General features: G+C 44.1%; 1 protein-coding gene across 3 annotated transcripts in view; it reads left to right on the top strand.

Annotated features, from left to right (window-relative positions):
* Nucleotides 1–205: 205 nt before the first annotated feature.
* The window catches only part of hmgcra (3-hydroxy-3-methylglutaryl-CoA reductase a), a 40,350-nt gene continuing 25,932 nt past the window's right edge, over nucleotides 206–14,623 (top strand). For 2 of the 3 annotated variants that reach the window (XM_085990485.1, XM_085990466.1), the window contains exons 1-4: nucleotides 206–396; nucleotides 10,119–10,305; nucleotides 13,320–13,431; nucleotides 13,602–13,689. In XM_085990485.1, coding sequence (XP_085846611.1) covers nucleotides 10,141–10,305; nucleotides 13,320–13,431; nucleotides 13,602–13,689 — 365 coding nt within the window. In that variant the 5' untranslated portion in view covers nucleotides 206–396; nucleotides 10,119–10,140. Of the gene's footprint in view, nucleotides 397–9,755; nucleotides 9,848–10,118; nucleotides 10,306–13,319; nucleotides 13,432–13,601; nucleotides 13,690–14,623 lie in introns of all 3 variants that reach the window. The other variant, XM_085990475.1, reaches the window with a different exon arrangement.

Raw genomic sequence — 14,623 nt, 5'->3', positions numbered from 1 at the left:
GTTCAGATTGTGTAACAGCACTTAATTATTCAGACGCGCTGCCACTTATATTATGATAATATATTCATACAGGTCGCAAGTTCCCTTGCGTCTGTCTGCGTTAGGCCAATCAGGGCAAGCGCAGACCAAAACCTCCGGTCCTATTGGTGCGCTTGGCCTCGCAAGATCCCGAATATGAGACGAACTTCCAATTCGGAGGAGTGTGATGTTAAGCCAATCAGACGGAAGGAAAGATCGGGCGATGGGCGCTCGCCATTTTAGCTGCTTGGAGAAGAGAGAGGTTGTTGCTGTCGGCGGGGAAACAGTGGCGGGTGGTAGGAGCTGGCCAGTGGAAGAGTGAACACGTTTTTAATTTGATTGTTTTAAAGCGTTTTCGGTGGGTTGTTTTAAGTTTAGGTGAGTAAAGCGTTGGTTTTTGTTTTAGAAATGTAGTTTAAATGGATCTGTTTTGTTTTAAGGCATCCTGCAGACAGGACAGGACAGGGCAGGGCCGGGGTGGGTCCCGATGGAAGACTTGAGCCGGTGACTGTGATGTAATCGACGCCAGTTTGTTTTTGGTGAATTAACGCCCCCGGATCCCGGGGAATAGCCACTCCCCCTCGGCGCCAGGGTCCCGGGGAATAGCCACTCCCCCTCGGCGCCAGGGTCCCGGGGAATAGCCACTCCCCCTCGGCGCCAGGGTCCCGGGGAATAGCCACTCCCCCCTCGGCGCCAGGGTCCCGGGGAATAGCCACTCCCCCTCGGCGCCAGGGTCCCGGGGAATAGCCACTCCCCCTCGGCGCCAGGGTCCCGGGGAATAGCCACTCCCCCTCGGCGCCAGGGTCCCGGGGAATAGCCACTCCCCCTCGGCGCCAGGGTCCCGGGGAATAGCCACTCCCCCTCGGCGCCAGGGTCCCGGGGAATAGCCACTCCCCCTCGGCGCCAGGGTCCCGGGGAATAGCCACTCCCCCTCGGCGCCAGGGTCCCGGGGAATAGCCACTCCCCCTCGGCGCCAGGGTCCCGGGAAATAGCCACTCCCCCTCGGCGCCAGGGTCCCGGGAAATAGCCACTCCCCCCCTCGGCGCCAGGGTCCCGGGAAATAGCCACTCCCCCCCTCGGCGCCAGGGTCCCGGGAAATAGCCACTCCCCCCCTCGGCGCCAGGGTCCCGGGAAATAGCCACTCCCCCCCTCGGCGCCAGGGTCCCGGGAAATAGCCACTCCCCCCCTCGGCGCCAGGGTCCCGGGAAATAGCCACTCCCCCCCCCTCGGCGCCAGGGTCCCGGGGAATAGCCACTCCCCCCCCCCCCCCCCCCCCCCCCCCCTCGGCGCCAGGGTCCCGGGGAATAGCCACTCCCCCCCCCTCGGCGCCAGGGTCCCGGGGAATAGCCACTCCCCCCTCGGCGCCAGGGTCCCGGGGAATAGCCACTTCTCCCCCCCCCCCCCCCCCCCCTCGGCGCCAGGGTCCCGGGGAATAGCCACTTCCCCCTCGGCGCCAGGGTCCCGGGGAATAGCCACTCCCCCCTCGGCGCCAGGGTCCCGGGGAATAGCCACTCCCCCCTCGGCGCCAGGGTCCCGGGGAATAGCCACTCCCCCCCTCGGCGCCAGGGTCCCGGGGAATAGCCACTCCCCCCCTCGGCGCCAGGGTCCCGGGGAATAGCCACTCCCCCCCCTCGGCGCCAGGGTCCCGGGGAATAGCCACTCCCCCCCCTCGGCGCCAGGGTCCCGGGGAATAGCCACTCCCCCCCTCGGCGCCAGGGTCCCGGGGAATAGCCACTCCCCCCCCCCCCCCCCCCCCCCCCCCCTCGGCGCCATCCCCCTCTGCGCCAGGGTCCCGGGGAATAGCCACTCCCCCTCAGTGCCGGGGAATAGCCACTCCCCCCTCGGCGCCAGCGTGCCGGGGAATAGCCACTCCCCCTAGGTGCCAGGGTCCTGGGGAATAGCCACACCCCCCCCCCCCCCCCCCCCTTCGGTGCCAGGGTCCCGTGGAATAGCCACCCCCCCCCCCCCCCCCCTCGGCGCCAGGGTCCCGGGGAATAGCCATCCCCTCGGTACCAGGGTCCCGGGGAATAGCCACTCCCCCCTCGGCGCCAGTGTCCCGGGGAATAGCCACTCCCCCTCGGCGCCAGGGTCCCGGGGAATAGCCACTCCCCCCTCGGCGCCAGGGTCCCGGGGAATAGCCACTCCCCCCCTCGGCGCCAGGGTCCCGGGGAATAGCCACTCCCCCTCAGTGCCGGGGAATAGCCACTCCCCCTCGGCGCCAGGGTCCCGGGGAATAGCCACTCCCCCTCGGCGCCAGGGTCCCGGGGAATAGCCACTCCCCCCCCTCGGCACCAGGGTCCCGGGGAATAGCCACTCCCCCTCGGCGCCAGGGCCCCGGGGAATAGCCACTCCCCCCTCGGTGCCATCCCCTCGGTGCCAGGGTCCCGGGGAATAGCCACCCCCCTCGGTGTCAGGGTCCCGGGGAATAGCCATCCCCTTGGTGCCAGGGTCCCGGGCACGGGGGAAGCCCCAGCTGTTCTCACACACAGGCTCCCACCTCCTGTGAAGGTCACCCACCGCCTGCAACAACAGTTCAGGTGCATCCCTTCCCTGCACCATCAGCATCCCCGGCCAGGAAGGAATGGCGGCGGCTTCGTTCTGATGTATGCCCGCTGCTTTGATGCTCATCCTTTTTGCTAGTTGTCCTGCTTTTAATTTGTGTATCAGCTTTGTATTTAAATTCAATGCGAGTTTATTCCCCTTTTTTTCTGACGTATTAATACATGCTTTGAAAGCCTGTGGTGCTGATTGTACTGCATCCTTTTCACCACAGTTACAAGGTGAAAATATATGTTGGCTGCTGCTCTGAACGGTGGCCAGTGTTATTTTTAACACGTATGGTGATTGATGTATTTGTGGCAAAATGCAATTACATTTTTTAAACATTTGTTTTAATTTTAAACCTGGTGTGAATCTGCCATCCAAGCTAGATATTATCTCTTGGGTGTCTAGATGGTCATTTGCTTTCTTGGTTTGCTTTGCGTTCTTGATTTAAAAAAAAAAGAATTGTATTGGGTCGGTAAAACCAGGTTACTGTCGAACAAAACCAAATCATTCTGGATATTCTAGCTTTCAATAAATGAATGATTTTTCTTTTTAAAACGCTGCCATTTGAAATTGGTTCAAAGATATAAGGATGCATCAGATTTTATTAAATCATCTGTGTTTCTTGGCACACCCCTGTGCCAGCTAAAATAGAGTAGGCAATTGAGAGTCCTCTTTCAACACCATTCTGTAACTGACCACATGGTTTCTTTGCTACACCCTGAGAAAAGGACTGTTAATCTGTATCTCTCTTTGCATCATAACTTGGAGCTTGCTATGTAAAGAATAAAGGGCTTGATCTACTATATAAGCTTTATACTAATCAGCATAGGCTATGAAGAAAATATTGACCCCATTAGTAATTGGAATAACTTGCATGGCTTCCATTAAATTCTCATGCCATGCATTAATGCTGGCCTGTGATTAGCAAATAAGATTTGTGTGTATGATTTCCTTCAATACAGTTTTCCCCTCTCTCATTCCACAACCCCCCCCCCCCCCAATTTCTATGTGATACTGCATTAAGTGTATGGTTGGCACTAGGATTTCAGCAGAATACTACCCAGAATATCAAGTAAACCTACTTTGGTTCCATTTATCTTCTAATTTTTGTTTTTATCTGTCCCTGTCTCTTTATTGCTACATGCATATGGATAAATGGCCCAATCAAAGATCCAGTACTATACTGTTCTGACGAAGGGTCATTGACCTGAAACGATGGGCCAGTAATTCCGGTCCCAACGCGTTAGTACGGACGGTGTACTCATGCGTGGGCCTGTTGGAAGTGCCGGATTTCAGCATGCGTGGGAAACCGGCATTTCCTCTCCATCGAACTAAGTGGTTAAGAGGTCCAACGCGTGCGCGCAGGACTCTGCGTGCACGCGTTGAACTTCCTTCGTTTAGACAGGTTTGCGCGTGTGCAAGGGCCTGAACTTTTTAGAAATGAAAAAAGGAGGCGTAAGGAGTGGATCCTTGAAGGTAAGTGGTCTATTATTTAAAATTATTACATTTTTTCCACAGTTTCATTGTTTATAAGGACTTTACAGTAAGGTAAATTTATTTTTAGACCCGATTTCGTAAAAAATTATTTTTTTCAAAAATTTTATTAATTGTTTTTAAATAGTTTTTTAAAGTTATTTATAGTTTATTTAATTATTGGGATGTTTTTTAAAATTTTAATTAAAGTTAAACTAGTCTTTTGGGCGCCTGTACTTTTCATGAGTTTGACAGTCTTTACTATCAAACTCATGAATGAGTTTCCCCTCCCCTGATTGGCTGCACAGTGCTCACCTGATCCCAGCCGGCACATTGCACTAACTACACCGCTGGATCAGGTAAGCACATCGCACCGACATCTGAACCGGGCCAGTGACAGGAAATGCAAGCAGGCCCGGGCTTCAGATGTCGGCGCGCCGGGTGAGTGCACATCGGGGGCTTGCACGCGCGGCAAGCACCCGATCCTAATTTCTGGCCCAATTAACTCTGTTTCTCTTTCTACAGATGCTGCCTGACCTGCTGAATATTTCCAGCATTCTGTTGTTTTATTCCAGTACTATACTGTTTCATTACTGCAGTTGTAAATAAAATTTGGATTATTTTCACTTGCATTCATACTCCTTTCTCCAAATATTTAAGTGAGTGAGGTATCAAACGTGTCTCTTGGGGATTCCGAAAGGGAAGTTTGGAATTTCTGCTTTTGCTGTTGGCTGGTGCTGTTTCCCCAACAGTAAAAATTGGCAATACTGCCAATTAAAAAAAAAAAAAAAAAAGTGGATGAAAGGTGTAGTGTTTTCTATTTTTACAATTAACTGTACAATGTGCATAATTTTTAAAAAAATTAACACTGACAGAACTTCCTCATTTACAACTCTAAAGGTTAGATTTCAGTAATCCTTTAAAATTAAACTTTGGTGAGGGGCCTTGCTCAGTGTAAGTTTGAAAAGAGTAGAAGAGAAGTAAATCAAACTGGTGATTAGGTGAGTTTTTTTTTAAAAAGAAGCAAAGGAGATAAAATAATTTGTCATGTAGCTTCAGCCCTTTAAAATGGATTCTGATTGATCTAGAAAAGTATCTTTTTATAGCTGCCTACAGCTAAGGTGGACCAATAATGATATTTTAATCTTAAAATGGTCTGTGTCTGTACTCATAACATGGGCTGAATTAAATTATTAATTTTAGAACAAAGTTTCAGATTTATTTCAGCTTCAGCTCCCATGCTACAGCTTAAGTACATGAAATTCCACATTTCTCTATGCTGTTGGTATAATAACTTGCTGTAACTGGATCATATTCTTGGGTGATAGGAAATACTGCCTGAAGTATGTATATAATTATATTTTTATAGCACACAGCTAAGATTTGTGCCAAAATTGATTTTGTAAACTCTCCCATTCCCTTCAATAATGCTCTCTATTTTACTGTTAAATTCATAGTGAATACATTGCTTATTTTCTTTAACACATTTCAAATTACCATGGCAGTGTTTATCCATAGAAGGCCATTTGGCCCATGAAGTCTGCTGATGGATTTCTCCATGATTCCCATAATATTCCTTTTTCAAACAATTATCTCATTTCCTTTTAAAAGAATGTATGGATTCTAGTTCAGCAACAGTTATGGCAGAGAATTTCACATTCTAACCACCCTTTGTGTAAAGAGATTTTTTTTCTAACTTTTTAATCCTTTAGTGATTATCTGACATTTGTGCCATTGCTACTGTCTCACCAACCAGTGAAAACAACCTATTTGTTTATAATTTTGAAGACTTCAACTTTGCTTCAGTGGAAAAAAAACTCTGACTTCTTTCATAACTGTAACCTTGCATCTCTGATAATATCCTGATAAATCTGTGCTGCAACTTTTCCATGCTCTAATATCCTTCATGTAATGAGTTAGAATGGAGGCGATGGGGAGCATATGATTCAAAAGTGAGAAAAGTGGCTAGAAAACTATGAATGAGAAACTAAGGAGTTAAGAAAATAACTAGCCCTGAATGGTTCACTTTTTGGTAGGTTCTTCTGGCAATCAGATTGTTCCATCAACAAAAAAATTGCATTTTCCCCCTTAGCTTGCCAACTACAGACTCAACATAAAGTTTCTAACAAAAACATAAAAAATACACATTGCACGATAACCTGGTTGAACTTGCCTAAACAATTAATCTTTGTCTTAATATTTTTACTTGGAAGTCTCAGCAGCCTCTCCAGCCTGGGGTTGCCCTTTATATTTTACCCAAGGCTATCGGGAGTTACAAAATACACGTGTGCCTACAATTTCCAGGATGCTGCAGTGTGAATTCTCTCAGTGTGCTTTTCCCCATGCTGCAATAAGATTTGAGTTTATTTTACTAAGTGAAACTTGTATAAGGCTCATTTAATATATTACCTGTTTAATTTCCTAACTTAGATGGACAATCAGAACAGCTGTACTTAAATTTTGACGTTTCTTAACATAAACAAAATAATTGGTATACAGAAAATAATTTTTCTTCATGGGAGTCAAATTGTCTTTTCTCTGTTCCAAATAAACAAACAAGCTAAAACAAGAATTAAATAATCTATTTGAGTACAAGTTCCACATTAAAACTAATATGAACTGCATATTCTGTTTGCTTCATTTGAGCGTGTAGCTCAGAGAGCACAAGAGACACACATGGCTGATTATAGCAGCTTTTGTTTTATATTGAGAAATCAAAAACAATTCTTGTTTACAAAAAGCCTTAATTATGCAGATGCGCTGCATATACCTAGCAAGTACTGTTGCCCAGCCGCAAACTTTATAAATAACCAAAGGCATAAGCAGCCAAAAATATTTCAATATTTCAGCCTTTAATACACTATACGAATAAATGTTTCGAATCGGCTTTTTTCTCTTCCTCCCACGATTGCTGTTTCTACTAGGGTAGGTTGATATGCAATTTATATTCTATTTATTAAACCAACCGTGAAGGGGAGAATAGAGCTGCAGTGCATAAGCAAAACACTTGTGTTGAAGAAATGATCTTAAAACTTCAGTCTAGGGAGCCCTCTTACAAACTTCATCCCCCCCCCCCCCCCCCCCCCGCCAAAAAACAGCATAACCTCAAATCCACTGTGAATAACGCCAGAGATTTGCTAATTATAATACATTTTTTATTATTGTAAAGTGCAGTTTTGTACTACTTGTACAATGTTTTGAATTGGTATGGTATGCTAGCATTGTGGTGCTATGTTGAGAACAGTATTTCATGGAGCAACTAAGCAAGTCTGGCATAGATGTTGCTTTTAATGAACCCTGCCCATATTTGAGCATAAATAAGTGCGTTATGAACTTCAGTTATGTTGATGTTGCTTGTAAACAAGTAATGCAATGTTTTTTATGCATTGAAACATGACGTGCTTTCTGGTGAAGAATCATGGGTTGTCACTCAGACCTGCTGTGATGTGCCAATAAAAGGCTGGTTCTGATGTGCGCTGATTTCAAAATTTGAAATATCCTGTTCAGAATTGGATGTCTTCCCATCTCAATTTTTTTTATGGCATGGGCTACAGCTTTAATGCACAAATTACGTTATTTTGTAAACCAGTATTTTTACAGGTTATCTTAAATATTTTCACATCCAATTATTTTATTTTTTAGAACATTTCTAACAAATGATGGGTCATTGAATATACAGTAATCTGATTTTTGCTCACTGCCCTATGCTCCTGTATGCCCACAATACAAAGAGCTCCATTGTACAAGGTGTTTAAAACTGGCTCCACGAATGCCTATATATAACGTATATATATTTTTAATAAAAACAAAACTTGTTTGCCAGTGTAGTAAACTTCTGTGACCAAGATCCTTAAACTACAATCAATTCTCCTAGATTTGCTATGCAGTGGTTCAACAAACCTAATTTTACGATTTATAGAATTTACAGCACAGAAACAGGCCATTCGGCCCAACTGGTCTGTGCTAGTGTTTATGCTGCACACGAGCCTCCTCAAACCCTGCTTCATCTAACCCTATCTGCATATCTTTCTATTCCTTTCTCCCTCATGTACTTACCTAGCTTCCCCTTAAAGACATCCATGTTATTTGCCTCAACTACTCCATATGATAGAAGGTTCAACATTCTAACCACTTTATTAATGACTATCTTATATTTATGGCCCCTAGTTTTGGACTCCCCCACAAATGGAAACATCAAATGTCACCGCCTACTCATGCATGTGCAATTAAATGGAGGCCAGCTCTACAGAAGCACATGTAGATTGTTTTCCAGAGACCCCAGAGTACAAGGAAGTGTAAAAGTATCCTGTCCGTCCCATCAACCAAGCTCCGAGTAGGGACTTGCCCTACGAGAAGTTATGGGCCATGTTTATGTCACATTGTTATGTGGAACATTGTATTAAATCACACTTGTACCAGCAGGCTGCCACCTACACGCATACAGCGATAGACACTAAACAGAATTAAAACTAGGATAATGATCAATAAATGGACAATGAAATATGCAGTTGGCTTGGAGGGGCAAATGGCCACTTGATAATGGACACTTAGTTTAAAATGTGGCTTCTTGGCGATTAAAATCGGATGTCACCAGTTGCTCTTTTAGTTTAAATGCTCAATATTCAGGAAAACCACATTGAGATAGAGTTGTCCATTTACTCATTGCTCATGCAAAACCGCAGTCGTATTTTTCTTTGAAGTCCTTTACTCCACAGCGTTCTGAGATAAATGTGCAATATGAAAGAAAATATTGCACACAGCTAGACAGTGTGGGTAAGTGAGTGATATGGAAGGTCTCTTTCACTAGTGGAATAAAGGTTGTACTGTATTCAACAATTTCATTAAAATAAATTGACTGTAGCACACATACGTTTATGTGGTTTAGTTCATTTACTTTAAACTCTTAAGATGGAACTTTGGCCTGTATATATGATGCAACATTCAGTAATAATATATGCTGCTAGTCAGTGAAAAAGTGTACTGATCATTAAAACATGGGTTTGTTTGGTTTTCATTTACTAAGGTGATGGTGTGTGAAGATGTGGGCTCTTTTGTACTAATACTCAAATAGTTAATAGAAGCACGATAAGGGGTCTGTCACGGTTGCTGCTCAGAATCACTGATTAGATGACTCCTGAGAAAAGTACTTCTCGTGTGAAATAAATTCTGTACGCTTGTGAAATAACAGGTATCAAATACTATATTGTCAAGTTGAATGAACTTTAAAATCTGAAATTTATTAATAAATGAGTGCGTTTAGAGGTGCCTTTTCAGTATTTTTTCCCTCCATGTGCAGAAGTGGGTATTTCCCCAATGGGAGACACATTTTGAGGTACATAACATAAATAGGAGCATGAGTAGGCCATACAGCTCATCAAGCCTGCTGTGCCATTCAGTAAGATCATGGCTGAACTTCTACATCCCCACATCCCTTGATTCCCTTAGTGACTCAAAATCTATCTATCTGTCTTGAATATACTCATCGACTGTGCCTCCACAGCCCTCTGGGGTAGAGAATTCCAAAGATTCACAACCCTCTGAGTGAAGTAGGTTCTCCTCAACTCAGTCCTAAATGGCCAACCCCTTATTCGGAAACTGTGACCTCTAGTTCTAGACTCCCCAGCCAGGGGAAACAGCCTCTCCGCATCTATCCCATCAAGCCCTGTAAGAGTTTTATATGTTTCAATGTGATCACCTCTCATTCTTCTAAATTCCAGAGAATATAGGCCCAGTCTACTCGATCTCTCCTCATAGGACAGCCCTCATCCCCGGAATCAATCTGGTGAATGTTCATTGCACCTCCTCTAAGGCATGTATATCCTTCCTTGGGTAAGGAGACCAAACTGTTCCATGTTTCCTGGTGACAAATTTGGAGTTAGATTGGTGGAGGCATGTGTGATCCAGGTAGCTTTTGGCCTGTGGAGAAAAGAAGAGATTTAATAGCCTTCCAAAAACTATAGAAACATCACCATGTTGTATATCTATTAACAGTTATAAGCTAACTCTGGGTACCAACAGTGCAATAATTTTAAATTGTTTTTAGGTTTACTCATTTTCTTTTCTTCCACCTTCCGAAATAGGTTAAATTAAAGAAAAAGAAAAATGCTGTCCAGGCTGTTCCGCATGCATGGACTTTTTGTTGCCTCCCATCCTTGGGAGGTGATTGTGGGAACAGTTACAATCACTATCTGCATGATGTCCATGAATATGTTTACTGGCAATAATCAGATTTGTGGATGGAATTTTGAATGTCAAAAGATTGAGGAGGTAAGAGGACTACCACAAATATTAGTATCTTTTTTCCTAGGCCTCATTAAACTCTCTTAAAATCTATAACTAGATTTATTTTTTAGAGCAATTTTTTAATTCTGCTTTTGCAGAGGGTGCTTCCTACATGCAATTGAAAACCAATAGAGTTGAGACTAATTATTTGAGTTTAAAGTCTTGACGATCATTCATACAGGAAGTGAGTGTTTCAAGTTTATGTAATAGCAGTCAAGCGCAGTTACATAATAAAACATTATTGTTTAAAAATAAAAAGCATCTTTAAAGCTGTATAACACACAATCTTTTTTCCTAAAATTATCAAACATTGAATAAGATGCTTGAAATTGCCACCTAATTATTTCCAAAATAACAAATCTCGTTGAAACTATTTACAGTAACATTTTTAAAACTTTTTATTCTTGCCATACCTACAAAGTCCTTTACACACAGATGATCGATATTTCAGTTGTATTTTATGTTTACGAACAAAAACGGGGACATTGGTTCTAGTCCCTCCATGTAAAGTAAAGTCATTCTTCGCTGCCTGGAGTCTTGCATAGAAATAGTGATCCAAGTATAAATACTTTTGTTAGTCTAGATTTTATTTCCTCCTCATGTCTCAGAACTGGGTGACTTGATACTTTCTGTGTGTATCCATCCTTTCCTCTGCAGAGGTCCAAAAACCCAGTCAAGAGTGGAAATCCACATCTCTAACTCCGGCCTATATGCGCTGTCTTTGGAGTGGCACTTTGCCTCACCACTGAAGAATAAATATAACAAATTGCATATATAGTGCCTTTGCCATAGAAAAACATCCTAAGATGCTTTACAAGCATAAATAAAAATGGATGCCAAACCAAAGAAAAATATATTCTGGATGTCCAAAAGCTTGATCAGAGAGGTGGATTTTAATGAGGATCTTAAAGGAGGTGACTGAGGTGGAGAGGTGACTGAGGCGGAGGTTTAGGGAGGAAATTCCAGAGCGTAGTGCCTAGACAGCTGAAGGCAAAGCCACCAATGGTGGGTCGAAGGGAGTGGGGTGATGCACAAGAGGCCAGAGTCAGAGGAATGCAGAGTTCTTAGAGGGTTGTAGGGTAGAAGGAGGTTATAGAGAATGTGTAATTTAAATTTGAGGTGTTGTCGGAGCAGGAGCCAATATAGGTCAGTGAGCACGAAGTCATAAGGGAGTGGGGCTTGGTGCAAGCTAGGATACAGGTAGAAGGGTTTTGGGTGAGCTGAATTTTATGGCTGTTCGAGCACTGGTCGTTGGCCAAGAGAGTACTGGAATATTCGAGTCTGGGGGTAACCAAAGCATGGATGAGGGTTTTAGCAGCAGATAAGCTGAGGTGGGGCAGAGATGGGCAATTGTTATGGAGGTCTAAGTACGCAATATTTATTTTGGCGAGGATATTGGGTCAAACAGAACAGTCTGATCAACCTATGACGATGGCCGGGGAGTGTGGTGGAATCAGTGGCAAGGCTATGGAGGTTGTGGCGGGGGCCGAAGACGATGGCTTCAGTCCTCCCAATGTTTAACTGAAGAAAATTGCTGCATATTGGACAAGAAGTCTGACCACACAGTGACTGTGGAGGGGTCAAGAGAAGTGGTGGATGTTGTTAAGAGTACATATGGAACCTTATCTCCTGCTTATGTATGACGTTTAGAGGCAGCATGTAGATGAAGGGCCCAAGGATAGATCCTTGGGGGACTCCAGAGGTAATGGTGTACGGTAGGTAGAGAAGCCATTGCCGAAGATGCTCGTGCTACAATTGGTTTGGTAGGAGTATAGCCAAGCAAGAGGAGTTCCACTGACCTTGACAGCTGAGGAGTGATGTTGGAGGAGGTCGGTGTGATCGACCTGTCGAAGGCTGCAGACAGATCAAGAACGAGGAGATAGTGCACCACAGGCACAAAGTTGCTGTGGCAGGGGAGGAAATCTGATTGGAGAGATTTAAACATGGAGTTGCAGGAAGGATGAGCATGGATTTGGGAGGCAACAACACATTCAAGGACTTTGGAGAGGAAAGGTTGGAGATGGGGTGGTTGTTTGCAAGGACCGAGTCACTGAGTGGTTTTTCTGAGAAGAGGGACGATGAAAGTGGTTTTGAAAGGAGGGGACAGTACCCAAGGAGAAGGAACCATTTACAATGTTGGCTAGTATGGGGACTAGGAAGGGAAGTTGGGAGGTCAGCAGTTTAGTGGAAATAGTGTCAAGGGAGCAGGAGGTGGGACTCATACAGGCTGAGCTCAGAGAGGGCACAAGGGGAGATAGAAGGCCAAAGTATAGAACAGCAGTGGAATTTATCTGTGCAGTTTTGTGGGCACTCCCAACCTCTGGAATTAGTTGCCATTGGAATTAGGGTCTGTGGAATCAATTGACATTAGAATCTGACTTTGTGGGACCCATGTGCAGTCAGGCATTTAGATCTGCTCTCTGCAGGCATAGGTGTTGGCATTTCTGGGTGAGCCCTAAACATCAGGTTGGGAGGGGCAGGTGTAAGAAGCCCTCTTTCCCGCCCCCCTTGTTGGAAAATAGTTGTGGTAGCTCTCGAGGGTAGAAACTCCGTGCAATCTGGTTTCACCCTAATCTCTGGACCCTCTGCTTCTATTGCAACTTGAGTTCCACCCCAAGAAGGAGCAGAAGTTCTAGGCTTAATTTTCTATGTTGAGAAGTTGTGAAACCTTTTGTTAGTATATTTAAATTAACAGTTGTGTACTTTTACTTGGATGTTTTTCCTTTCCTAAATGGTTGTCTGAATCTCAAAAATACAATTAAAGTTTACTTGTGCACCATTCTTGATAAGTTTTTTTTGGAAATGTGTCTGCATTGGCCAGTCTGCATCAAATCTGGATCAAATTTTAAAAATGCTTCTAGGGAACTGAAATGTTACGCAAAGCTTGTCATATAACTGGGTGGTTCATTTAAAACAATGTAACTCTTGGGGACAAAAGAGTTTTTTGGAGTAAATGTAGATAGAATTTCACTGATGTTGTGACTTTTTTGTTTTCACAGGAGATATTGAGCAGTGATATCATAATCCTGACCATCACCCGTTGCTTAGCAATCTTGTATATATACTTCCAATTCCAGAACCTCCGACAGCTTGGTTCTAAGTATATGCTAGGTATGGTCTAAGCACCTTTTTTTAATTTACTGTCTGTGGCTTCATTGTGAGTGCATGCCCTTGAATCTAAACTAACATTTAAACTTGTCTATTACATATTATTAAATATGTATGCCTATTTGTACAGTATGTTCTGTGCAACTGAATTTTAGCTTAATTTGTTCTTTTAGGGATTGCTGGTCTCTTCACCATCTTCTCCAGCTTTGTTTTTAGCACAGTTGTAATTCACTTTCTGGATAAAGAATTAACTGGCCTCAAGTGAGTACAAAGATCCTCAACTCTCTATTTTACTTTGCATGAACATTTTGGATGTGTTCACATTACTACCTTCATACTACTTTTTGGGCCAGCATTCGCACTTGTGTAATGTGAATACAGGAAACTCTTTATTATCCGGCAACGACAGGACCGGCGTGGTGCCGGTTTATCAAAAAGTCCGGATTACAGAGCGGTATAGTTGAAAGGTACGAGAGCTCCATACACAGCAACAAAGCCAGGCTTCCCTGTTGCTTAGCAACATGTGCAGGAACTCCGGCCACAGACCAAGCGTCCCTGTTGCTTAGCAACAAGTGCAGGAACCCCAGTTACACAGCCACAGATCCAGGAACTGCCACTAATATGAAGTAAAACTTACCTGAACCTACTCCTGAATTTTGCCGGTTAACAGAGATTTCTGGTTTATTTAGGTGCCGGTAAATCGAGAGTTTCTTAAAAATGTACAGGACATAGAGTATTATTTTTAGATGTGTAAAACAGACAGCAGTATAGTTGGTGAAACCTGTTTTTTTTTTTTAATTTGGTTACATATTTAAAACCTGTTTGAAAGAAAGCCTGGTGTGTAGCTTAAATTTTAGCTTTCTGCACCAGTGAAGTGGATAGGCAGGCGGACTGCTGCCAAAGACACTTTGTGAGCTGCTTTCTAGATGTGCAAAAGTGACTTGGATTGCTTTCTTCCTGTGAGGAAGTAGCCACTGCTCTTTGTCTTGACACCAGTGGAAAGAAAGGTAGAAATTAGAAAATTGCTCTAGGGGGTAACAACAAAAACCCCATTCCCAGACTCTATGGTGGCACAGTAAATTAGGGAAAAATTAATACTTATAAAATGAAGATTAGTACAGATAATTGAGACCTTCTAGCCCATCCTTACCTTATTTAAACCCTCTATCACAGCATATAACTGTCAAATCCAAAA

Source organism: Somniosus microcephalus, chromosome 1 (assembly GCF_052327205.1).
Source record: "Somniosus microcephalus isolate GS21.2 chromosome 1, FLI_Smic_1.0, whole genome shotgun sequence".
In the NCBI taxonomy this organism is placed as follows: Eukaryota; Metazoa; Chordata; class Chondrichthyes; order Squaliformes; family Somniosidae; genus Somniosus; species Somniosus microcephalus.
This window is presented reverse-complemented; position numbering and strand designations above follow the sequence as displayed.